Source organism: Cebidichthys violaceus, unplaced genomic scaffold (genome assembly GCF_023349555.1).
Source record: "Cebidichthys violaceus isolate CVI_PGR_0920_01 unplaced genomic scaffold, fCebVio1.0.p SCAF_16, whole genome shotgun sequence".
Classification (NCBI taxonomy): domain Eukaryota; kingdom Metazoa; phylum Chordata; class Actinopteri; order Perciformes; family Stichaeidae; genus Cebidichthys; species Cebidichthys violaceus.
The window spans coordinates 7,483,962-7,509,914 of NW_027176329.1; the positions used below are offsets into that span (position 1 = coordinate 7,483,962).

Here is a 25,953-nt window from a genome sequence, read left to right on the forward strand (position 1 = left end):
GAAGTTTCAGAACCCATTAGGCCAGCACCCATTCGAAGCCCACTGTACACTTCCAAAAATACATTGACAATGCAAAAGAAAGGGAAAAACATCTAGGGAAATGTACTTTTTTGGAGATCCAAGACATTTGTCTGAAAACTAGGCAGACACAAGGAGAGGAGAGAAGCAATAGAGACATCATGAAAGAGAAAACAGATGTAGAATTGGAAGTTGGAATTAGATAGAGAGAAGAAGCGACAGATGAAAGGGCACAGAAATAGAAAGGTACTGAGAAGGGAAACTAAGACAAGAAATAAGGAGATTGAAAGTTGTTGGAAAAAGAGATGCAGAAAGGTAAATGAAGGGACAGGGAAAGGAGTAGAAGGTTAGAAATGTTTGGAACAAGTAACAATAATTAGTCAGTTGACATGAAAAGTACTCACTTTGGTGCTGGTAAGATGGCACCTAACGTCCTGTACAAGATGGCACCGATGACATAGTACATTGGAGACTCTGACTCTGACTCTGTCTCCGTCTCTGTCTCCGTCTCTGAAACACAGGACAAATTGCAACCAATCAGCCTAAATACATGGCATGGTTCACCTAAATCATCTTCAAAATCAAGTATAAATCTGTCCATCAGTTAATTTATTCTTCTTCTACAGTCCTACAAGGACACAGGGTGCTGAAGACGTCTTTTTTAACAACAAGTACAGCGAGAGCTCTGTGGGAGGACTTTCTAAACTCTTGTGGCAGATTAATGGCTCATTGCAGCAAATCAATATTTAAAATATCAATATCAATATCAAGAATATAACAAATTTGGTCGTGCGTTGACAGGGAAGATATAGGAAATTACATTCAATATCAAAGCTGTGAATCTGACATTTAAATCAGAGGTTGGAGAGTGTTGGTATTTGTGATTGATTCTAATAACCTGCATTGATAAGTATGTAATTTGATGTAAATAAACTAAGTACAAACTAATCTATTAGTTGGTGAAGCAAACAAGCAGAGATTTCATCTGTCTCTTTATCCCACAATTTCATCTTCATTTACATCAACTCTTGAGCCGTCGCTAACAAATGCTCTGCTGACTACATCGAAATAGGAAAAGTGAGTTAATTGCAGCGCCTGATATGACAGCTACATATTCCATACTTCAAAATGTTCCACTTTATCAAGTGCAAGATCTTGGTTTCACACTCTACGTGGGTGGAGGCACAATTTGTGTCAATTTGTTTGCTTTTTAGCAGCTCAACTACTCAGCAGAAGCATCATTTCTAAAATTCTCTCAGTAAAGTAAAGTGTCCACACCCTCTTTAGACAACATCTCCATCTCTTTCCTCCTCCTCGGTGCTTGCTCCTCTCATCCTCGCCTGTTGTTGTTGCCTTTCTCCAACTCACTCCTCAACTTTTCCACAGCCCTGCTTTGCGACCCCTTGCCTTCCACCACTCCCTTCAGTGTTCTTTCACCAAAAAGAGAAGGGGCTCCCAAGGAGACACGGTGTCCCTCTGTAAATGTCACTTTGACTCAAGTGAGGGAAGCGAAAGGAAGCAGGGAGGAAAAGTAGAAGGGGAAGAGTTCATGTTGAGAGATGCCACTCCCTCCTTTGCCCTTTCAGGCTGAGAGAAGCGATGGAGGAGCATTGGCACAGAGAGCGAGAGAGGAAGAGACAGAGGGGGCTGATGGTATCAGACGAACAGGGTGACTCATCCTAAATCTGTCTGCCTGCTGAAGAGGTAATACTCAGGAAGAGAGATAGCTATGCAAGACAGACGAGGAGCGAAAAAGGGAGAGACAAAAAGATCTCAACAGTGGGGGAAAAAAAAAAGCAATTGTGAGAATGTGAGGAGGCAAAAAACAGATCAAAGTCAGCATGAGAAAGCCTGTGAGTGTGATGGATCCTAATTGGACAGTGTCTGCAAAGGCATGCAAATGAGAAAGTCAGTGTATTGTGGGTAAATGGTAAATCACTGCATGATGGGGTGGCACTCCCACGCAAGAGGATGATTAATACCACAAAAGCACTCAATCACCAAACCCTAATTTCCCATGAACAGACTTTTTGTCACTCTGCGCCCGCTGAACATCTAAATGATTGGTGGTCAGCTGTAATCCAGCAAAATGGTAAACCACCAGTCACCAGCTGCGAACTTTAATATGCCATTTGTCAGGAAAAGATATGTTTGGAGTTGATGCAAAGCCATGATCTATGGTTTTAATCAAAGATCGAAAGCTCCATCCAAACAGTTCCATGTGAGTTACTCTTTTCATTCTTTCCTGGCTTCTTTCCTCTTTATGTTTGCTTTTTTTCACTTTTGTACATATCACAGACAATTTCAAGAAATAAGAGTACTGTGGAATATCATTACTTTCACGCAGTTGAACAGACTGAGTGCGTAATGTGCACGAGCTCAGAAAAATTTAAACGACTACAAATCAGTGATTTCCTTACTTGCCATAAAATACCCTATAGAACGTATTACTCAATACCATGTCTTTTACCAAACTGGTCAAGCTGTTGATTCTTAAATAAATAAAAAGCACACCTATTTGTTTCGTTGCCGAAAGGTAAATGAGAAGATCAATAGCACTTGCATGTCTGTGTGTAACGTGTGGTGTTGGAACCAGGAGGTCATTAGCTTAGTTAGATAGGAAGCAGGTGTTAATGGTGTCTCCTTCCCAAAGTTCAGAAACATGCTTACAAACACTCCCATAGCTACACACCGTGTCTAATGTACAAATAGAAGCCGGGAACTTACATGTATTAAGTATTTCTTGGATAACAAAGCACGATACAGTGATTTCCTGTAGTCTTGCCCTGTCCTTGTGAAGTTGCCTAATTGTCATTCCAAGAATTCTGTTTGTGTATGGACTAATCAAATGAGCTACGTGTTGATTAGTAATTAGTTAGATATACTGGAGGGTATAGCTTTGAATTTAAAGAGAGCAAGGCTAGCTGTTTGGCTAGCTGCCCCAGCCACCAGTGTTTAAGCTGAGCTAGGCTATTTCCCCCTTTGGGTGTAACTCCGTGCTTAATAGAGAGAACTGAAAGTGGCATCAATCTTCTCATCTCACCTTTGTCAAAAGAACAAATTCAGAACTATTCAGATCAGATACATGACTTTTACTTCAGCAGCACTCCACAAATTCCATGCTCACTGGTATTATTTTGAAAGTCAACACAGTTACAGTTAAAACTGCAAATAGGTTAGTCCGTCTCTAATACAGTATAGAGAGTAGAGCGCATGTGGTTTGTGTTCTTGCTCGAGTAATACTTCAAAGTTAACGGAGCATAACCGCATGCGTGTACCGGCAATGGTGTATTTGAAATAGGAGGTCATTGCCGCCTTGTATGTTTGGATGTATGGGTGTGCATGACTGCAAGACAGTGAGAGTGTGTGAGTAAGAGAGACACAGCAGAGGGAGAGAGGGAGTTTGTCACTTCGAAAATCAGTGAAGAAGAGTCCCAGCCTCTGCCCAGTGAAGCGATTCATGAACCTATCAATTGGCTCTGTGCATGTGCAACTGTGTGCGCACGTGCACACACAAAAGTGCCAAAGAGCCTTTATGAACATAGTTAAGCTGTCCATCGGAGATAGGCTTTCATTATGGGGTAAATGAACCAATCAACCTGATAGCAATCAACTGAAGACCCCAATGGACTGCCATGGGAAAAGGCATAGTTCCCACAAAGAGAACTAATGCCATGACAACAACAACATGCACGTTGGATGAAACAATTTAACAAATAGCCTATGCTAAAATGGCAATGGCATGTGCTGAATAGAATATCATATGAGTAAATAGCAGAGAAAATTTGATGCAGCCGGTCACTTGTATTGCAGCAGGAGAAACAACATTAACCACCACAAACTAACAGGAAAATGAACAAAAAAAATTAGATAGAGGAAAAAGCATAACAGCAGCAAAGTAAAACAGAAAGGCAGGATGAATGTAGGAAAAATAAAAAAAGACTACATTGCAATGCAGCAGCATTAAACAAGCTTTTGTACACCCCTTTGTCATAACTTGCAGCCTAACATTCATCTTTTGAGATATCTGAATTTGCTGTTCCATAAAATCTGGAAAAACAACCCACGGCAACGCATAAACTGGTTCTGTTTCATAAAAGCGAGATGAATGGTTAGATGGAAGAGGAGCACAATATAAGCATATTACATCGTGCATAATAAAGAGACAGAGAGAGTAAGTGAGCTGAGGTGAGGTGCCCGGAGGTTAGCTCACAGGATGTCTTGAACGCCAATCAAAGAGAGTCTGTGTCTTCAGAGCAAGTCGGAGGTCAAAGACAGCTCTGCTCTCTCGGCCTGCAGCCTCTCTGAACTTTAATTTGGGCAAGGGGTGGGGTGCCAGACAGGATGTCTGCCAGTGTAATTTCCAGAGGGTAATGACCTTTGCCTTTGTCGGTAGTGGATCGCATCTGCCGCAGCAATTCTCTTATCTAATACAAACCACTTTCTTCCCACTCTTTTAAGTCCACTTGTCTCCCCTGAACAACCCCGCTCTTCGGCTTCCTGGTGTCTTCTTTCTCTTTATGCTCATCTCCACCGTCTGGTGGGTGTTTGGACAATCACTTTGCTTGTCTCTTGGCTTTACTTGAAACCACATGGAACAAAATGTCCAGTAGTTAAGACTAACAGCAGTTAGCTTTGTTGTGTTGCTAAAAGCGAAGCGACATCCTTAAAAACTGTATGAGGACTTGATCCTTTCAAGGGGATGTAACACACTTCCTCACAGATGAAAGACCTGCATCTTTTTGAGAAGCCCTCCAGGGCCTCTTTGCAGTCCAAATTCTTCTCAGCATTACCCTTCGACATCCTTGAGAAGCTTTCTATCTGCTTCCATGAAGACACCTTTCTGAGTGTCGGAATCCACACTGGGATAACTTTTTGGTCTGACCTTGGCTGGTGAGAGGGTTGAGTGGGGTGACAACAGGTTCTTGTATGTTTAAGATTCAAGACTGAGAGTGAGGATGACAACTAAAACAGATCCAAACCCTGGTTACAGGCTGAGTGCTCATACCTGAATCAAAACAGACTTCTGGAACTCTAAAAATCATCATCAGCTTAATTTTGTTAAAAATGGCGAGATGTGTTTGTAGTGCCTTATTCTTTTATCAAACTTTTCTAGTTTGTGGTACAGATTGGTACCAAGCAGCTTAAAGTTTGGACAAACCCCAGACAGTCTTATTTCTCTAACCTTCAGCCGGGATGGTGAAGACCTCTTTAGGGATGTAGAGCTTGTCCTCTGCTGTTCTGGCCCAGTCCTTCATCCCTCTCCGGCCCTTCATGGGGAAGTTGATATCGCTGGAAACTGCTGACACCGGCTCTCGCTGGACGGTTATCACTGTATAAAAAAAGAGATACCACATAGACTCAGTGCGGTGCAAAGAACACTAATGATGATGAGGTAAGCAAAAAACAATGAAAGCAACAGGCCATGGTGAGACATTAGTTTTTTTTGGAAGTGAGACTGCACTATATATGACATGCTAAAATGGATCATTTTGAAGTTCTTTTAATATGACAAAAAACGATCCTGGATGAGCTTATCTGAGGATAAAGAACAGTAACAACTTTAAACAACATTCTGACCATCCTATACATTATCTGAATAAGTGAATGTCTATAAACATCGATATTGTTGTCTTTCTCTTTTATCTGACTTTGTCATGCCTTGCCAGGTGGCAGCATTGTGTGATGCTTACTGAGGTTGTTGGTAACCACCAGGAAACTCTGGAAAGGCTTTTGGGCTTCTCCGATGAGGTGAATGAAATCTTCTAATATCCTCATTAGCAAAGCAGCACCGGGAGAGACCTGTGGATGAGGGGGTTAGCGTGGTTAGCATCGATCACGTCATCATAATTATTGTCCATCACAAACTTTCTATGATACATCCGTGTGTCACCCACTGAAACATTTTCATTTTTATTGCATTATCTAGAATGTGGTCCAGGGTGGTAAATTGTAACAAAGTGGGACATAATATCATATTTGGTTGCTCTTTTATTGTGTCCAGATGGCAAGTAAACACACCTCGAGTCAAGGGCATCAAGCTGGGTCACACACAAAAATGCACAAATGTGCACACATGCACACTCAGTGAAATTAATGGGTAGCCATTGTATTTATAAACAGGTGTGTTTTTATGGCTAATGAAAATTTTATGTGGGATATAGTCACACCCACCTTTACACAAATTAACATATACAAAGTACTTAATAACCACACACACATTTAAGAAACTTGGTATAGTAGTAGGTGGCCACTGATTGTGATATAGAGAGATATATAGAGGCACTCATAGGGACACACATAGAAGGCCTCACCTGGTGGGCATCCTCCCATTTCTCTAGATTTTCCATGTCCAACATGAGGCTGAGTACCTGGAAGAATTTCTAGACACGAGATGAAGGTGTTGTTAATGCAGCAGAGCTATTAGATTTTGCTATCTATTTTTGTTTGCCTATGGCCGAATATTGGAAAACAAAAAAATAATATCTGTCAAATGACTGACTGAGACAGGAGCATTTTTTCCCTCTTACCGGCGGTGAAAAGAGAAAAACGCTGCTAAAAAAAAAATCCAGTTTGAGGCCATAGCAACTGTGTAGCTGCAGTGGCTCATTGTTATGCAAACCCCATGCAGTAGAAAGTGGAGCTTCTACATTGAAAACAATTTGGAGGTGTTGCAAGTGTACCTGCGTGTGACAGTTTGTCTTTGACCCCGTGTTCAGTATGATTTGTGACTTGAAGGGGGGCTCAGCTTACCTGCACGTCGTCGGTAGCTGGGATGTAGGTTGCTCTTTTGAAGGTGTCCGTCACATTTCGCAGGATCTCCGTGGAAAAGAGAAGGTCACCACTGTAGTAGCTCCTCCTCTGCAAGAGCTCCAGGAGAGTCCTTACGATCTGAGACATGCCCTCCCCAGCCAGGGTCCTCTGACCCTTCGCGAGATGCTCTCGTAACTACAATGTGCAGAGAGAGACAGACATTGAGAAAACTTGATGGTTTTCACCTCTGCTTGTGGCACTTACTGTATGTAGTACACGTGTTCTTATTCAAAATATGTAGCTGGCAAATGTCATAAACAAAAAGACCAAACAAACCAAAGATCATGTTTTTATAAGAAATCAAAGGAAGGTTTCGGATGGGAGCTGAGAAGAGTGTTTCAAGACAGGAGTATATACAGAAGGTACATGTTTGGATTTCTGTGCTTGTGCTTAAAATAGGTGAGCAAAAAGAGGCCTAGCAGCATTCTCAGTCAGAAATTGGATCTCATCACTTCAGAGACAGAGATAAAGAAAGCAAGACTGTGTGTATGGGAATTTCAGAGAGAGAGAGAGAGAGAGAGAGAGCCTGAAAGAACTGAAGATAACAGCAATCACAGAAAATTAATTATTGACTCCTGGTGTTAATGAAAGGTTGGAACAGAAGCTAACAGTGCAATCAGCTTCGTCACGTACAATCCCTGACCCCCATCTCCCTCTGCCATCATCGAGGAGATGAGAGGGGTTGAAGTTCACAGAGCAGGAAAACAGTCTGGCTGATGAACACATTCATTAGCTACATTCATTAATTGATAAAGTGTGAACGCAAAGCTCTGGAAAAGCTAATTAGAGATACCGGCAAGCCCCGAGTACAGACACAGCGCTATTTTGAGTAAACTTTTTACAAAAGGAAGTTGAACAGAGGTACATAATGGGTGAAAAAAGATCAATGAAGACAGACCAAAACTTTAAATAAAAGAACATTCACTTTCTAATAAATTCATTAACGAGACAGACAAGTTTGATGAAGGTGAGTTATGATAGAAGGTGATACTGCAACTAACTGTGATGGAAGAATATACACATCTTGTTTTCTCTTTTTGCTGAAGAGTTTCAGTGTATGTATGTGTGAAAAAAGGGAACTTACAGATAAATGTAAATATCTATAATCAAGTGAGACGCATCTGGCGAAGCTCGGAGGACCCCAGAAAGCAACTCCATTATTGTCCAGCATGCAACGACGACTAGCAGATCCTAGACAAAGAGAGAAGCAGAGACAAATACTTCACATGGAATTCAACAAATGTAGAAAGGAAAGCTGCCTGGGAACACAATCTATTACTGTTAATATTGTTGTCCAATAGTCATTGACTGTGATCAGGAAAGCCTTTCATTTATTGCCAATGAACCTGTTGTTGTGCCTAAGTACAATGTACATGATGGGGAATGGAGATTGTTGTACTAAAATTCATGTTACTACCAAAAACATATGCATATCTTGCTTGGATTCTATAGACGAGAGTTATTCCTATTTATCACATTAAGCATTAAGGTGTTTGGCAGCCCACAAACGGAAAAGGCTTCAAAAATACTTAAAAAAGACAAAACCTTTTCCCTAGCCACTTAGTGAACTGTGGCTCTGCCTTTTAGTAATAGAGTGACATAATTAAACTGTAGTTTCATGGTTAATTCAATTTAGTTAGTAAATTGATTTACCTTAAATGTAATGTTCGTGAAGCTTAAATGTTTTTCTGGCAAGCTACCAAATGTATGCAGTCGTGTTTTGATGTCAGAGCCCACACCATAGTTAAAAAGATGTAGAAAACATGGGTACATTACAGGTATTCTGAACCACATCTGCTCTTGGACTAAATTCTGACGAAGAAAGTGTTTAACAGAAATGAAGGTTCTTTTTTCTGCTTATGGAAGTTGAAAGGAAAGGTCTGGCAGCCAGCTGCTTTAGGAACTCCTTAGTTTAGAAACGTTGCTGTGATAACACACAAATAAGGTTTGACTACATTCAAGAAAGACATGTGTGCTACTAATTAGGGATTTGCACGATATTACACAAGTTGGAAATGTTATAATGACTGCCTCTGTATACCAAAGCTCAAAATAGTGATACTGTTTAGGGACAACATGGATGAGCCTTACACATTAATTCAAGCATTTAAATCAGTCTGAGTACCTATTTGATCCAGACGCAGAGCACATCTAATTTTTTAAACACAGATAGTTGAGTATTTTAGGCTATCCTGATTATAATTGGATCTATTTTACGATGTTTTCTTGGGTACTAATGATATGATTGCTGTGTTGTTGTTGCACAGCATTTCCCACATGACAGTGAAACATTAGAAGCATTACATAAAGGCTTTTATATTCTTGGAGTTTTTGTTGATGAAGTATGAGTTTATTTTGGTTCTTTATTTCTGTCCCTGTAACTACCAAGTGGTAACATTAATTTCTAAGGCTAACAAACTTCTGTTTCTCCTTTTGGAGATTTTTTACACCAGTTAACACCTTCACATTGTTCTTTCATGTCGATTTGTTTTGATTAAGTTTGAGTTTCTGTTGTTTTTTTCTTCTATTCCCCTATTAACTAGCTCTGCTCATGAATACTACCGGATGATTTTCTCTTGAGTATGAGTGTCTGTGGGTGCTTTCTTTTTATCCCTGTAGGTAGCTTAGCTCATGCTAACTACCAGGTGCTGACGTTTATTCACGGTACTAAACGTCAGTATCTCCTGTTTGACACGTTTAATGTCTGTTGGACAATTTTCATTTTTTTCTTCCTGTGGGTTGCCTATGCGTTTGTATAGGTTCTTTATTTTCTTTCTCTGTAGCTGTTGCTTATGCTAACTACTCAGCGCCAACATGAGCGCTAACGACTTCTGTTGCTCATGTGGGAAATTGTTTCGTGCCTGTTACACATTGTCTAATGCTACCTTATGATTGGTTTGTGTATTTTATAAACTGCCAACACTGTTGTATTGTGTAACATCACCTCCGATTTTTTACTAGAGACTTGAAATACGCTAACAGCTACCAGATATTAGCAAAAGCATATCATGCAACTGACCAGTGGCGTTAGTTGGACACTTGTTGTAGACAGTTTCTCCAGCTGAGGCTCTCTTCCATGACATCGTGAGAAGGTGCTCTTCTTTACATATCTCATGAGGAGCTGTAGAGGTAGGTGAGAAATACATCGAAAAAGTGAAATGTAGCACAGTCTAGCAGGCACGCAAAAAAAGAAAAATCACCACGCACACACTCCCACAGACATACATAGCAGTGAAAAAAAGGGAGTCTGAGAAGCACAAAAAACAAGATTCAAATCAATGTTCTCCTGCAGCAGCTCCCAATCTTATTCCCTTGTACATTGCTCAGTGCTCTCTGTCAGTGTCACTGCCTCAGTACAGTATCTCATTCCCTCTTCATCTTACCCCCTCTCTTTATTCATCTATTTTCCCCCCTCCCTCTCTTTCATAACCCTGATGAAAAAAAACGGGGGAGAGCACTCTGAAGATATTCCGAGGGGGCAGACGAGTGTTGGCAGCGGCGATGCAGAGAGATGAAGAGGGATGGAGAGGGAAGAGAGAGGAAGAAAAAGAGAGAGAGAGATGCTGAAAGAGAGAAAATATCATATGATGTTCCCCTGAAATGCCAACAGACAAGATCCTCGTCTTGTGTAAAAGAGGTTCGGGAGCCACTCAAAACAAAGGGGTCATGGTGGAGGCTGCACTCAGAAGTTTATCATTTGTAGCCTGTCAGAGCTCAAAGCAACCACGTACACATGTGACATTTGGGCTTGTACAGAACATACACTTGCATATTCACACGCACACACAACTTCAGTCAAGAGGTATGCTTATTAAACCACACTGTTTCCTGCAGCTGCTGACACTCTGACATTAGCCGTCTCTCCCACTAACGGGCAGAGGAACACAAAAAGAGTGCAAGCATGCGCAAGACAGTGAGCACGATAAAAACAGTGTTAAAGAGGAGAGATATAAGGAGAATCAGAATATCTCTCAGGTAAACTGAGAGGATGCAAGGAGAGCGCGACAAGGCGCGGACATGCAGAATCAATAACGAGGTAAAGATGGATGGGTCGGTGAACTGACGGGAAGACAGACAAGAGGCGCATAAAAATGAGAAGAAGGCAGTTCTAAAATTGCGATAGAAGCCTTTGGCTGTGGTGCGAACCACTGGGAATCACTTCCATTCTGCCTGACAAATACTGTGCATGTGCAGATTGGGCTTACACAGATACACGCACGCTTTTCTCTCCAACTAGGAGACCAACTAGGAGAGGCATGCAGAGAAATACACCCACACAGGAAACTAAATGTCTAAGGCAAAACATGTGTTGATACAGAGTTTTCAAGCATGAATGATATGTACATCAGCATACATATAATGGGCTTCTCCCTTATTTTCTCTGCTCTCACACACACACACACACATTCACTGAGTCACTGACCAGGGCACTTCTTCTCATTACAGGACCGGACCTCCTCTCCCGAGCCATCGCAGGGGTAGCCCTGTAGTCCGCTGCCTTCACACATCCGGAAGCGACGCTGCCAACCAGAGTCACATGTCTTGCTGCAGAGACTCCAGTGGTTCCAGCTGCCCCAGTTACCTCCACCTAGAACAGGACCAAAGCACCGCCAGTGACGTTTGGGGAATAGGGAGGGAGTGTGACAGGGATAGAGACCAGCAAGTAAGCTAAAGAAATCAATTCTTAAATTGCCGGTAAGTGGAACACGAATCAGGAAAAATCCCTTTCGATAATGCATGTTTTATGTTTGTATAATGTACAGAGCATGTGAGTGTGAATGCTAAGTATTATTTGGTATGCCTTACCACTGCAGGAAGGGTTGGTGCATTCTCTGCTCTCCTGATGGGGGCCCTTACATTCAGCCCAGCCGTGCACCGATGCACTGCAGCGTCGCTGCCTCTGCTGGGTTCCTGTGTTACAAGTCACACTGCATCTCGACCACAGCCCCCACTCCAACCACTGGCCCTCCACTGGACAGAGGGAGGGGGAGATAGAAGTGGATATGGAGAGACAGGGAAATGGATGAAAGTGGAGGGAAGAAGTTTTTGGGGCACACAGGGAAATTAGGATGAATTGATCCAGGTTTATGAAGGATAGCAAAGAGGATGTAAGGGAAACGAAATGTGCAAAGGGAGAAAAGACAGGACAGATAAAGTGAGTATGGCTCCAAGTGAACAGAATATAAATAAATTACAGAGGCTATTTGCTTTTCCAAAAATAGCAACAAACAAACATTTCATGTTCCTATGGACATTTGGAATATTTCAATCTGTTATGAAAGCTTATTACAATTCCTTTCCTGCTGTGTTTTAAAGAGTTCAAACAGAGTACAGATGTTAGATTTTCAAGTGTTATTAGAAAGGCACCAGATTTCAACTCTTGACTGGTGTTTGCGCAGAAACAGACAAAGAAAAAAACACAATATCAATACAATCCAGCACCGCCTGTCAGACGATGCATGAATACCAAATAGCTTAACCAAAGCCTGATGACACGCACAGGTGTAATCAAAGCCCCCAATGTCCCCTTTAATAAGAGCGCATTGCTGGTGTAATTGAGTTGTCGAATGAAATATGCAAACTCCCAAAAAAATTTGATAATCAAAAACAGGAAGATTAATGATTTATAGTGAGTGCAGGCAACGATTTTTGGTATGTCATCATCTTCAAAGCTGGTTATAAGACAATTCTGAGGATCTGTGTCACAGAAAGAACACAATGTTCTGCTTTGAAAATGCATGACAGCAGATGGAAATCTGTGACAAATAAAGTCAGTGAGTTCTTTTAATTCATTCCACATATTTTTGATTTAAATTCTTTGATACAAAAAACTTGACAGAGAAACCAATTACTGACCTGTGACCATGGCTATTTGTATTTCAGAATGCTGTTGCACAAAGGGTCTTAATATATTGTCGCAATTTATAATTTTTGGTACTGGTTTGAAAATACTTAAATCCTGTCCTTTGAGATTCTAGGCAACATGCTAACAAAAGCACCCCCTGTATCGTGAATAGCAGCTTGATAATACCTCAGGGTCACTATTGTTCAACTGCATTATTACTTCAGTTGGATGTCTTAAGGGGGTGGTATCTAATTGTGTTTTACCTGCTCATATATCATTAAAAAAACATTTCGTAAATTATGTTTTTATTGTAAAATGTTCAGACCAATCATGCTGTAGTTTATGCACTGAATAGTCAATTGTTATTCTGAGATAAATTGCTTGTCCTTACTCCTGTGAACCAAACACACATTCCTAGAGGTAATCCTTTTGAGTTGCCTAACAGTACAATTCCTCCTTCTGTTAGCAGCTGTCACTTTTTTATATATATATATATATATATATATATATATATATAAAAAAGAAAGAAATCCAACACATGCACACATTTTGTTGCTTGAAGACAAATTGTCTTTTTAACAGCATTTCAAGTGTACTGTAATGTAATTTATAATGGAGGTGTCAACTATAGAAACAAGGAAAACAAATATTGAAGTGAGGCGTCACTCAGCAATTGATTATGAGGATATATTTGAAAATGTTACATTACAGTATCATGCTGCGTTGCATTCGTCTCTAATTCGGGTTTCCGCACACCTCAGTGCAGTATGTAAGAAACAGTTGGTTTGCACTAGTTATACAACCGTTGTAGGGAACATTGGTACATTTTTGTAGAACGGCATATTACACTGCCTTCTTATCTATGTTCTTTACTGACACCAAAAACAGTAGCTAATAATGTATAAATCTTGCTCACAGTTAAAGCAAAGTATTTTTGAAAACGTGTGGAATGAATTAAGCTAAGGCAATGCTAACATTTAATAATCACATATAAAAGACGGAACCCGTGATCGTTAGGACTGTAGTAGCCTGTCTAATTTTTCTATATGAACAAGAATAGCAATTTAAAGTGAGAACTGTTCTTTTTTTTGGCTAAGAATGATATATCGAGGCACACATTCTAACCTAAACACAGTGGCTTTAAGTAAAAGATAAAGTGAAATACAGTGGTGTAAATGTATTTGTCTGGTTCTCCCAAGTGGGAAAGCATTGCCAACTCTCCTTGGTAATGTGGTCAATCACGCTGTGTGCTGCTGTTACTGTGCTGGGAACAGCACTGTGTTGGGGATGACATTCACAGAATGAGCTGAGTGAGCATGAGTGGGCGGGAATGTAAGTGTGAACGTGACATTTCCCCAAGTCTAATTCTGAGTAACTAAAGTGACAAGTCTGGAACAGCTTCCCAAAGAAGAACAAACCATCTCCTCCTCTTTCCATCATTGTGAAAACACTTGCCCCTCGAATACACTGTAAAACATGCAAACATGTTGTAGAAATGAGTGGTGATTGTAAGAAGCTTTTGTAGTGTGTTTAGAACAAGTAGCAAAATAACACATTTTCAACTAAATTTGCACATGAGGCAAAACAAAAATTAAATTAAAAATGAATTAGGAAACAAACATACAGGCATGAAGGCAATTCCCGACCAGCTCTCTGCCTTCACATGAGTGCCTTTCAGTCAGCCTTTTAAAAGATCTGATAAAATCTAATTAATTACTCAGGTATGACAGATATTTTTACTCTCTGCCTGTTGATTGCCTTTGTTCAAGGCATTAGCTGTCGTATTAACATTTTAAGCTCTGCCCACATATGCAAGTATTTGTTTGATGTGTTCACACATGTCTACATAAGCGACAAGCCACTGTGAAGCAAGATTGAAAAAAAAATATTGAGAGTAAGAGTACAATTTGTACATGGATTTAACACACTGTACTATATACAGTATTAGCCAGTTAAAAGTCTTAGTATATTGTTTGCTGTGAGATCCAATCATTGACATGTATATACATGCACACGCACGCATGCACGCACGCAAACACACACACACACACACACACACACACACACACACACACACACACACACACACAAGATCCATCAAAGCTCTATTTTCTATACATGGCCGTTTCTGCCAAGAGGCCTATGCTGGTATTCATCATTTCAAAGTCCCACTGCCTTTGAACTCCCAAAAGCACGCTGTATCTGTTGTGATAGATTCACACACTCATACATAAACACATAAACCATATGAGGACACACATACAAAGATTTCCTTAAGGCCCTTGAAGGAAGAGCCTCTCCTTTCTCCCAAACCCTCTCTTTCCATCCCTGTTCCCAAAACAGCATGGCAAAACATCCCGGAGGCCATACTTTGGATTACTCCGTCTCCCTATTCCTCCCTCTTTGAGACATAACGTTGCAGCCTCTTTGTCTGGCAATGGGGACGTTTTTGTTTTATTTAAATATTAACCTTATAAATCTCTTGCTTTGAAAAACATTAAAACAAAAAAAAAGCTCAATAAATAAATATTAGTCAGTAGGAAGCGTGAGAACACAAAAAGGCTTTATCCCATACAGGGTCCAGCAGCATTCACATAAATATATATACAGGATACCTTAGCAGCAATAAATTAAAAGCACTTACCCTGTGATAATTGCTCAGCCTGTGAGGGATTACATACTATACAAGCACACACTCTTACTCAAACTGAAATCAATTCAGGAAATAAAAAGGTTATTGTTCAGAAAGCAGCCACCAATTTTGTTATAAACTGTCTTGTGTTTTAGTGTCTGTGCATCCATTAATGCCATTATCCCAATGCTGCGTAGAAACCATTTACATTCTGCCAACACAGAAACCATGTATCAAACTAAATCACTGAAATAAATACTCCCTTCTAATGTTAATGCTTTCAAAGTAAGTGATTTTCTAAAGGGAATACAAAATTCAAATTGTACAGTGGCAATGAATATGCCTCAAGTATACTTTAAGTCTTAAAATGCCAAAGGCTTTGCGTTTGGGCTGGATTTGAACTCCTCTATATATAATAAGTCGCTCAGAATGAGGTTGGCTAGTATTTACATCTTAGTAGATGAGTTGACATCTTCACATAGAAAGCTGCTCTGTGATAGGCTGTGGTAGTCATGGGTCAAAACCTCCCCGGCTGCCTCTCGACAGTCTGCTCTATTGAGATGTTATTTCAATCGCTGGTCTGTCCTTTTCCACTCCAATGCAGCCTGATAAAGATGTTTCGGCTGGACAGCCTGAGCCAGATTGGTATAAAGTCCTCAGGTACAATTGACAAGAGAATTAGATGGGGCTTCTCCAGTGACTTATTGCTGTTCTTGACAAGGTATAGGTATAGGCCTAACAGGTAATCTCAGAGACAATAGCTTAAGAGCTTCACTGCAGGGCTGCTCAGCAATCTAAACTAAGCCAACCATGGAGGAAGCCGGGAAGTCCAACCAAAGGGCTTTACCTGGTTACGTGAAAAAAATGGGTGAGAATCCCATGGCTTACCAGAGATGAATATGGAGGTGAGAAAAACAGAAATACTGTACGTTTCCAATATTTAAGATTAGAAGTGTTCATGCATTATTCCAAGTTGGTTACTCCCCTTACGAACATTGTCACACGTAAGCCTAAATTAGCTATTTATATTTTTTATGTGTGCTACATTTGTCACAGTTTATTAACAAAAGAAACAAGGTACAAACAGATAGTGCATAACTCCTTCCTAAAACATCAGACAAAATAGAAAAAAGGAGAGGAAGATAGCAAACTGTGTAACAAAGACTGATGGTAAACGGCCTTGTTAGTGGTTGAGCATTGAGCTAAATGCTAATGTGAGCAGGCTAACATGCGCACAATGGCAATGCTAATATGCTTTAGCAGGCACATGGTTACCATATTTAATATCTTAGTTTAGAATGCCAAAATGTGATACTTTTCACCAAACACAAAGTACATCTGAAGTTGATTGGAAAGTCATTGATTTTTCAGGTATTTGACCATAAACAAAAGTACTGGACATATTTTAATCTGATGAGGAGAAACAGATAGGGAGGACATGAACATCTTGTCAAAGTTTATGGCAATCTATCCAATATTTTTTTAAATAATGAACGTCAAAACAACAAATGTCAATTTGGGCTTCAGCCTGTGGGGACCATGCTAGTCTGTACAACATATTTTGGTAATTAACCTAATAATTGTTGAGATATTTCAGCCTAGGCTGCTAACATTGCTAAATCTAACTAAAAACTATATAAACATGTAAGAAAATGACTGGTGATGAAGAGTTTGTCCATACATTACAGCAGACAATAAAGTGATTTAATTTAGCTGAATTTTTATTGGTGTAGATATGGAATTTTATGTTGATATATTTTCAGCAATGGTGAATCTTAATATCCTATGCTCAGAATTGTGGGAGGCTGACATTAACTGTTTTCCCCACCCAGCTGCTCCGAGTTATTACAGTCTGCATGGTGGCAGACACAAAATATAATTGCATTTGCATGTAAATTCAAGAGCTTTAACAGTAACCCAGTTGTTTCTGGTTTTGATTCTTGTGGTTTGGAAGAAAACAAAGAAATAGTCATGCATGAGTAGGCGGAGAGGCAAAGAGTGAGAGACTGGGTGTATCATGTAAATGGGGATGGTACTAACCAGGACACACTGCTATGTTGCAGAGTTTGGTCTGAGTCTCAGGCTGTCCACAAGCCACGGCCCCGCCTTCGTTCACACACTTCCTGGTTCGCGTCCTGGAGCCCCGCCCACAGGTCACAGAGCACAGACTCCATGACGACCACTCCTCCCACAGCCCATGCACTGAAAACACCCACAAACGCACAACATGGGGATGAGGAATGAGGGAGGGAGGGGTTGGAGCATCCAATCGCAGGCAAGAGGGTTAGAGAATGAGAGAAACATGAGATAATAAATGAGTCTGAGAACATTCCTTAAAAAAACATGAATGAGGTTACCTTCTGACCTCCACAAAACCATTCCAGTTCCAATGGAAAAGAAACAGTGACAATGATGCTGCACTTATATGTTGCTACGTGAAAGAAAATGGGGGTTAGGAATGGACATTTGGTATTTGAAGTCATGCAGCCCATGTCATGAAATGAATGTGCTTAGTTTGCTTCTGAAATTATTAGAGCTTTCAGTAATTATATAGAGTGAACCAAAGTATCCAAAGAGTCCAATGACTTAAAACACCAATACACCAGTAAATGGTCATCATCTTTCTTCCTTCCGCTTGTTTCATCTTTATTGCACATTTCACCTTATTTTAGCAACTTATGAAAATAAAACATGAAAATACAGCAAACAGGAAGTGGAGTTGCACAAAAACGTTGCAGATAATGAACGTGCCTTTACTCAAAGCAAGTTCTTGCACCAATATGTCTATTTGATCCGTGTTTCAGCCATTTGACACTGGCTGATTGTGCGAAAAGTTGCTTAAATAATTTGGAAATGTCTGATTTGAGATTAGAGGGAATAATGACAGAAAGAATACTAAAGAAATGTATTGTTTAATGAATGTCAAAGAGAATACAAACAGACAGATGTGTGAGATTATAAACAGAGTTGAAAGAACACAAACATATTTGGGCTCATAAAGTTTGAAAGACTTTGGAATAAAAAACGCAGAGGCCAAGAAATAGAGGAGGTTATTTGGAAAACACAGACATGTTCAGTCACAGACCAGATGAGATTAAGCTATGTTGAAAGAGATGGAGGAAAGAGAGAGGAGAGGATTTGGAGAGATGCTGGAAGAAAGATAGAAAGCAAGATGTAGAGATTGGGAGGTACAGAGGGAGGGAGGGAGAGAAAGTTAGAGACAGCAGGATGGAGATTGCTGCTCCTGTGTTGAGCAAAGCTAAATAAATCATGGCGCTAAATAATTAAGTCTACTCTGTGAAGGAAGGCTCAGAGGAGCAGGAGTAGAAGGCTCAGAGAGAAGAAGAAGACGGTGGTATTAAAAAGTATGGAGATATGAGGAGCACATAAATAGTGATATATCCTTAAATTCAGCAAAACATGGTATCAATGCGCTTTTAGCTTCTGTACAAAGCTGCTATATGTTGCAGAGAAAAACAGCAAAAGCATTTGTGGCGCATTTTGTTGCTCTACTGTTCATTTTAACGAAATGATCTGTCAAGTAAGCTCACTTGCTAGCCTTGCTAAACTGGAGTCAGTTGCACGAGCTGTTCTTAAATTAAAACTCACAGAAGCCGTGTTAAAACGTATTAAGTTGAGATTTACGCACCACTAAATTTAAACAGGGTTCCACCACACAAAGAAGTTCTTACTCAGAAATGAGTAGTTGAACATGCATGCCTACTAACTGTCAGGTGTAAGTGTACCAACTGCCAAAGCTAACGTTAGCATGCTAATACCTAATATGGTCGACATATCTCAAAGCATATGCTGTTTAACAATCATTTTGAAGTACATTTCCCGAAAAAAAAAACACAAAACACAAGTTACAAAAGTTATGGAAATAACTAAGACTAAATAACCAAATAGCATCGGCTAGGGTAGCATAATTGTATTTCAGTCTCTTGCACCTTAACAACTTAATAAGTAATGGATTAACAATTGGCAACACAGTTCTCAACTTTAAGTATTGTTTGGGTTGAGGTTTAATTTGGGAACTGTGAGTCATACTGTAGCCAACAACAAACAACCAGTCCCAATTTCATTTATTTTAAATGGACTATTTCATGGTTCAACAGTCACAGTCACCAAATAAAGATTTGTGAGCTTTGAAATTGCAATTTAGTAACACCTGCTTGGAAAGTTGTGTCGGTGGAGCAGTTGTTAGCAATTTGAAAGGCTGTATTTTAATGCAGGATCATGGGAAATGTTGTGTGCTGAAGCACATCAGCCAAAATATATTAATATAAAACTTAAAACAAGACTTACTTCCAAAATATTAAATTTAATGAATCGTGATGAAAATTATAACCCTCAAAGCGCAAGCAGATTTCTTGGAGGTATCTTATCCAAAATTGCAAAACCTTCTCAGGAGACAGAGGCAACTTGATGTAACAAACTAAAAAAAAAAAAAAATGTACAATAACAGTACAAGATTGCTTTTAAGACATTACTTATTCATCCAAATCGAATCTTCATCTCTCAGACCCAATACAAGTGTACCCGAAGTCTGACTGCGCAAAGCCAATCAATTAGCCTATAAAATCAAGCTTGAGGCAGCTTTGGGACTAAGACACATTAAAAGGAGAAGATAGCAATTGGATATGGCAAGAAGGGTAAAAGCAGATAAGCAAATTAAACAGGAAACATGATAAAAATGTCTTCAGATACTGGGATTAGGATTGTATGACATCACCTTTCGGTGACAAGGTAAATCCGCATAGTGATATTTCCAATCATAAACAAAGAAGCACAGGGAAATTGTGTCACTTATATTTTCTATCTTGACACCAACAACTACATTAACATATTGCAGCTTGTCTTAGTTCATCTGTGCACATTAAAAGGGAGTTTATTGCCATCAGGGTTGTAGTCGCAGAGGGAGGTTGAAAAGAGCATGTTTACAGCAGCAAGCACAGAATAAAGAATGAAATAACAAACTGATCACTGGTGATCAAACCACAAAGTGACATATCTGTGTCTCATAACAACCGGTCACAAAATCAAGTTCATGACCTCCAGAAATTCAGATCTGTGAGAGTTAGATTCAAATTATGTAGCTGAAAAATGCACAAATAGCACATAGACTCACTTACTCTGACCCGGGCTTCTGATCCAAATGCAAGTAAGCTCAGATAAGAGAAGAGAAAATGTCCACGCTCAACCTCCTTCATTTAAACAAATGCATACACACTTAGCAGAGCACACATTCGCATCACCACTAGGAATAAGCACAAGCATAATAAGGGTGTATAACTTCCATATACATTTTTAAAATCCATGCAATTATCTGATATACTTACATGTAATGATGCATTTTGTATGAAGATATTAACTTTTGATGACTTATTTCCAGCTTTTGCGAATGCAGTGTAAGATATGAATCATATTGATCCCAATCATTACCATCATTAGCAGCAATTTTCATCTGGGGTCATAGCGCAGTATGGTTGCATTATTCAGAATGTTATGTAATAGGCTGTGTGCGTGTGTATATTTGTGTGTTCGCCATCTGCACGATTCTGCCACGAGTTCATGACAGCATCCTTGCATGCACCCTCAGTCTCTTGCTTGAATGATTATTGGAAGTGTGATGTTGCAGCGTTTGACTACGCACTGACCCAGACATACTGTATTCATAATGCACCATTGTTCCACTCCGTGTTTTAAATGTCACTGAATCTATGGCAAATGAGCAGTAGCTACATAGAACAAAAGTGGGGGTACTACTTCACATTGTACACTTAGAGGCATGAGAACTTCACTGCATATTCTGAAAAAAAAAAAAAAAAAAAAAAAAAAGTTAATTTGCCGGACCAATTACTGCCTAGTTTGCTTTGTCAAGTGCCAGACCATTACTTAAAATTGATTATCTGTATCACCTTAATTTAAGAGTTTTTCCCATGAAAAAACGAGGAGAAAAAAAATGTCCATTTTCACTTCATTGGCTTTCTGTCCAAGCTAGTTTTCTTTGATGTTCCCTAACTCTTGCAGACTAACATACACGCATGCAGATGTGCCTGGAGACATATCCACCCACACTCACAACACACCCGTACTTCTAAGTCCAAACTTGTGCACAAACACAAATAAATGGTAAAAAGCATAATAGAAAATTCTGGCAAACGAAAATGAAGTATGCCGACAGCACTCTCCCCGCGTCAGGATACTCTGGGAGAACCTTTGAAACAATACGTGTTGGCTTACGCCTGAGTGCAATTAAGATTATGTGTATGTTTGCGATTGCAAGTAAATGCATCAGTATGAAACAGAGGATCTGTGTTAAAAACATTTAATTTGAAGATCTTCCGGATAAATCAGTAAGTTCATCCACCAGGGTGGATGTGTCTCACTGTGCCTGTGTATGTATACTCCATTTTCAACTAATGGAGTTGTTTGATTTTAGAGCAAACCTATTGGCAACATTATTGACATTGAGAGTGCCACATTAGTTGTTGTTGTTTTAGTATCTAACATATAAAATCGTGATTTCAGTGACTGGATTGAAAGTTCAAATTACTTCAGTTCTGATTAGTGTGTGTGTGTGTGTGTGTGTGTGTGTGTGTGTGTGTGTGTACTGTACTATATGTGTTTGTTTAATGGAGTAGGGAGAATACAAAACTTGAATCCAGCAGCAACGAGTTCAACAAATCAAACAAACATATAGATTCTACCCCCGAATTAAATCAAAGAAGAAATAAAAAAGGAACATTACTTTAAAAAGTCAACCACACCAAGTTCATTAAACACTTTCATGTCTCCTTGCTAACACCCCCACATTCCCAGTCTTTTTGAATTTGGTGTGATCCCATTCAGGCAATCCCAGGAGTGGCCCGACAGCCCTCCAGAACCACGTCAGAAAACATCAGAGGAGTGGGGGAAAATGAAATAATAAACGGAACATAACACAGCAACCAATATCCCATCAAAGGAGCGGCTGAGGATATTTATATCGACACTGAATGGAAAATGAGGCACTTAGACATACAAATCGTGTTGTTACATTTGCATAAAAACAAGATTAGCATACACACCAACCGGGAAGGAAAATGTTTCTTTCGCTTCTCGTATCTTTTTTTTCTTTTCTTTTGAGGGGAAACATGAGTAAACACTAACTGACTCCTTACTTACATGTGAATGTACACATGTGCTAAAAATGCACATGATGAATTATACTTCATCATAGAGAAAATGCAAATCGAAAACACTGAATTACATTTTAAGTCTAATGACAATTAGGGATCACTTAAATAACAATGGACAAAGCCCTAACAACACCCACAACGTATGCCGGTACACAAATTAACAATGAAAACTACATATTAACATCACTAACACACATACATCCTGTGCAAAAAGTACACAGATACAAACACTCAGGGAACCCACACAATACACATAGAAATTAACACATAGAAATTAATGAACATATTTGCTAAGGATTGTGAGTCCACAAAAGCACTCACAATGCGACACCACACACACAGGAAGGTTCTGTCTTTTTTGAATGTATATACCAGTTTTTAGTTACTGATATGTACACATATGCCCAGTAAATCAGGATTCGTGTATTCAACCCCATAGATGCTGCTTCCTACAAAAAGTTCGTCATCCGCTCTATAAACGTAGCGTCTAAAGCCCAGTAACTACACCCCATGTTGTGACACTGACATTTAGACAGCAGAAGCCCCACTTTTGCTTTGAGTTGTCAGTCCCTAGAGAAGTTATGGCCATGACTTTTCATTTTATAGTCTGTCCTCAAAGGTAATACTGGCATTATTAGAATGGCTGTGTATGGAGGACATTCATGCCATCTTCCTGTGATGCACTCTCTCTTAGGTATCACTGGGATCAGAGAGGTTAGCCTAGAGACTACCCCACTGTGTGCTAACCAGAATAGAGGGCCATGCTTTCCTTCTCTCTGGCAGTCAATAGACAATGCAGGCTTTTTTTAGAATGTCCCTTAGACAGGCCCACGGTCAGTCCCCAATCATTGCCCTAGTCAGACAGCCAGGACATCAGCATCACTCATTTTGTCATATTATTGTGCAGAAAGCTGGTGGTGTAGACGGATATCATATCAGACTGGATTCCTTTGATTCTACTTAAAAGCCAGGAGGATTAACATTCCAAAAAGATCCATTTGTGTTTTTTTTGTTAAGTGATCAAGCTAAACATGTCAAAAGAAGCTACTTTTGGCTTGGCCCACTTAAGGTAAAAGATGGTAAGAACACCAGCAATTATGTTGTTTCAAAAACGCAAACCCCAGATGCAATTCCTCAGGTGACAGGGAGGTGTTGCCTTATGCTAACCTTGACAGGTTCACACATGGAAAAACATACGTGGCAAGAGAAACATGCAAGTGGACAGGCAATACATTGTGAAGCCAGCAGAAGACTTTGCCGTCTCCCTTCTGGAGGAACCTTAGTCTTAAAAGAGTACTGCATCGATTTGCTTACTTACGATGGAAAGTAAAACAAAAAAAAATGTGAATATTGATTTTTTTATCCCAGGCATTCATCCTTGTGAAAACCTTGCACTTACATTAACCATAATGCAACTAAATCTTCAATAGTTCAGTTAGAGATCAATGGGTATTGTGCTAGTATCAGATAATGCAGCCTCAAAATGCTAGCTTCAGGCAAAATGAGGAGCAGGCTACAGAGATCTTAACCCCTGGATTTAAAAAAAATCTTTAAACCTGTATTGCTCATCTAGTGTGGTAATAGAACTGAAAAAGCAACTTTGCCACCTCTGCTTGTCTGCAGGTTAAAGAATGCTAATATGGCACGAGGAGCAAGTAGGTTCACTACATCTAGATGATTCATCTACTGCGGTACTACCAAGCAGCACTGACATTTTGACATCCTCTGGTTAGGGACTGAGTAGTGGATTAGAGGAGGGACAGAGGCCAGGCAGGAGAAAGCCAGTGCCATACAGGATTCCAGTTCAATTGCAATCAGGACAACCAATCAGACCAGAGCAGGACAGGCAGTACTTCACAATTCCATCTAGTAAAAGCCTACCCTGGCAATCAAACCAGAGCAGAACTCAACATTATTCAGGATGAGTAGTACACAAGTTCCCTCACTGAATTGATCTGGCTTGATTGTCTTGTATGTTGGAGAGGAAAAAAGGACGAGGTGCTCTTCATTGTGCTCTTGCCTTTGTGTAGCAAGCAGATATGGCCGAATACACTCACCCTGAATGGCAGAGCATGTATGCAGATGACAATGCGATTGATTGGTTGAATATATTATGGAGCTACCTTTGAATCTAAAAAGAAGAACTAAATGCTATGATTTCATATATATGTGTGTGAAAGAGGAGAGCTAAAGATAGCAAATCCAGGAAGTATGAACTTCTGAGTTTAGGTGTCACATCTGTCTCCCTGTCTCGCTCAGCTGCCCAATAGTGTGAATTGAAATGACAAAATGGCATTCTCAATCTGAAGGTTCTTTTCTGCTACATCAAGGTTAGATTATGTTTCGGACGAGCAGATCCCATGTGATGTGAGTGTGTAGATGTCTGTGTGTGTGTGTGTGTGTGTGTGTGTGTGTGTGTGTGTGTGTGTGTGTGTGTGGGAGAGAGTGAGTATGCCGCCTACCTTCCTCAAAAGTGTCATTATTTCCATGATGTCGTTAGTCATTGTTTTCTTCAGCTTTCTTATCACATTGTAAATAGATAAGTACAGGCTGAATGGGTGAGTGATTTGCTAAGCAGAGCATGCATGATTTGAAGCTGCATTTAGTCAAATTTTCTAATTACAAAACAAAAAACAATACAAAACTGAGGTCTACAGCATATTCATAAATGCACTTGGTCATCATTCTGCAACACTGCTAAACCTTTTTTCTGTTATTTTCTCAACTTTGAATCTCTTCCTGCAATCACAAAGTCCGGATGCATATCCCAGCATGCCGTGTGGGTCGGAAAGGCAAGTAGTCACCAGTCCATCACAGATTTTGAAACAAATCTGTCAAAGTTATGGCATGTTGTGCCACCATTGCATGTCTACCAATGTAAACAGCAAAAAATACACTCAACGTAGAAGATTGAACCCTCACCATTCTTGCTGTGAGAAAACACAGCTAACCATTAAGCGCCACTAAATTCAGCGAATGCTGAAAGGCGTCCATTTGAGAGTTTGGTAAACATACCTGAGCCTGTGCTCCCCGGTTCACCCGGACAGGTAGCGGTGTTGTTGCACATGCGAGTTTCCCGCAGGGCTCCGCTGCACAGCGTCCCATAGGGAGAGGAAACACATGATCGCGTCCTCACTTGCCAGCCTTGCCCACATGTGAGAGAACACACACTCCACTGTGACCACTCCTCTGCCGCAGGGTCACCTGAAGAGCAAGACGGAGGTGGACAGAAACAGGGTAATTCTCAATGATTCCAGTTTCATGATGCTAATGTTTCTATGAGTCAGTAGAACCAAATAAGTTTAAGAGAAAGCTGTTATTAGTTGTAACCATATAGTGATTGTCATTTTTTGACATCCAAAGCTTCTAATGAGGGTTTTTTTTTTCGAATGAAGCTCTTAAATTCTGTGGTAATATTTTCACCCTAAAACAAGAAAATATTATTTTGCGTTATGGTATTA

General features: G+C 40.0%; 1 protein-coding gene across 6 annotated transcripts in view; it reads right to left on the reverse strand.

Moving 5' to 3' along the window:
- adgrb2 (adhesion G protein-coupled receptor B2) overlaps positions 1–25,953 on the reverse strand; it is a 191,946-nt gene that overhangs the window by 72,386 nt on the left and 93,607 nt on the right. For all 6 annotated transcript variants that reach the window (XR_011102885.1, XM_068710972.1, XM_068710968.1 and 3 more), the window contains exons 4-14: positions 25,508–25,696; positions 17,349–17,510; positions 11,638–11,802; positions 11,255–11,419; positions 9,851–9,952; positions 7,916–8,022; positions 6,772–6,966; positions 6,333–6,401; positions 5,712–5,820; positions 5,204–5,350; positions 423–528 (exon numbers count right to left, since the gene is read on the reverse strand). Coding sequence is in view for 5 of the 6 variants with exons in the window: in XM_068710972.1 (XP_068567073.1) it covers positions 423–528; positions 5,204–5,350; positions 5,712–5,820; positions 6,333–6,401; positions 6,772–6,966; positions 7,916–8,022; positions 9,851–9,952; positions 11,255–11,419; positions 11,638–11,802; positions 17,349–17,510; positions 25,508–25,696 (1,516 nt within the window). In the remaining variant the exon portion in view is untranslated. The remainder of the gene's footprint in view (positions 1–422; positions 529–5,203; positions 5,351–5,711; positions 5,821–6,332; positions 6,402–6,771; positions 6,967–7,915; positions 8,023–9,850; positions 9,953–11,254; positions 11,420–11,637; positions 11,803–17,348; positions 17,511–25,507; positions 25,697–25,953) is intronic.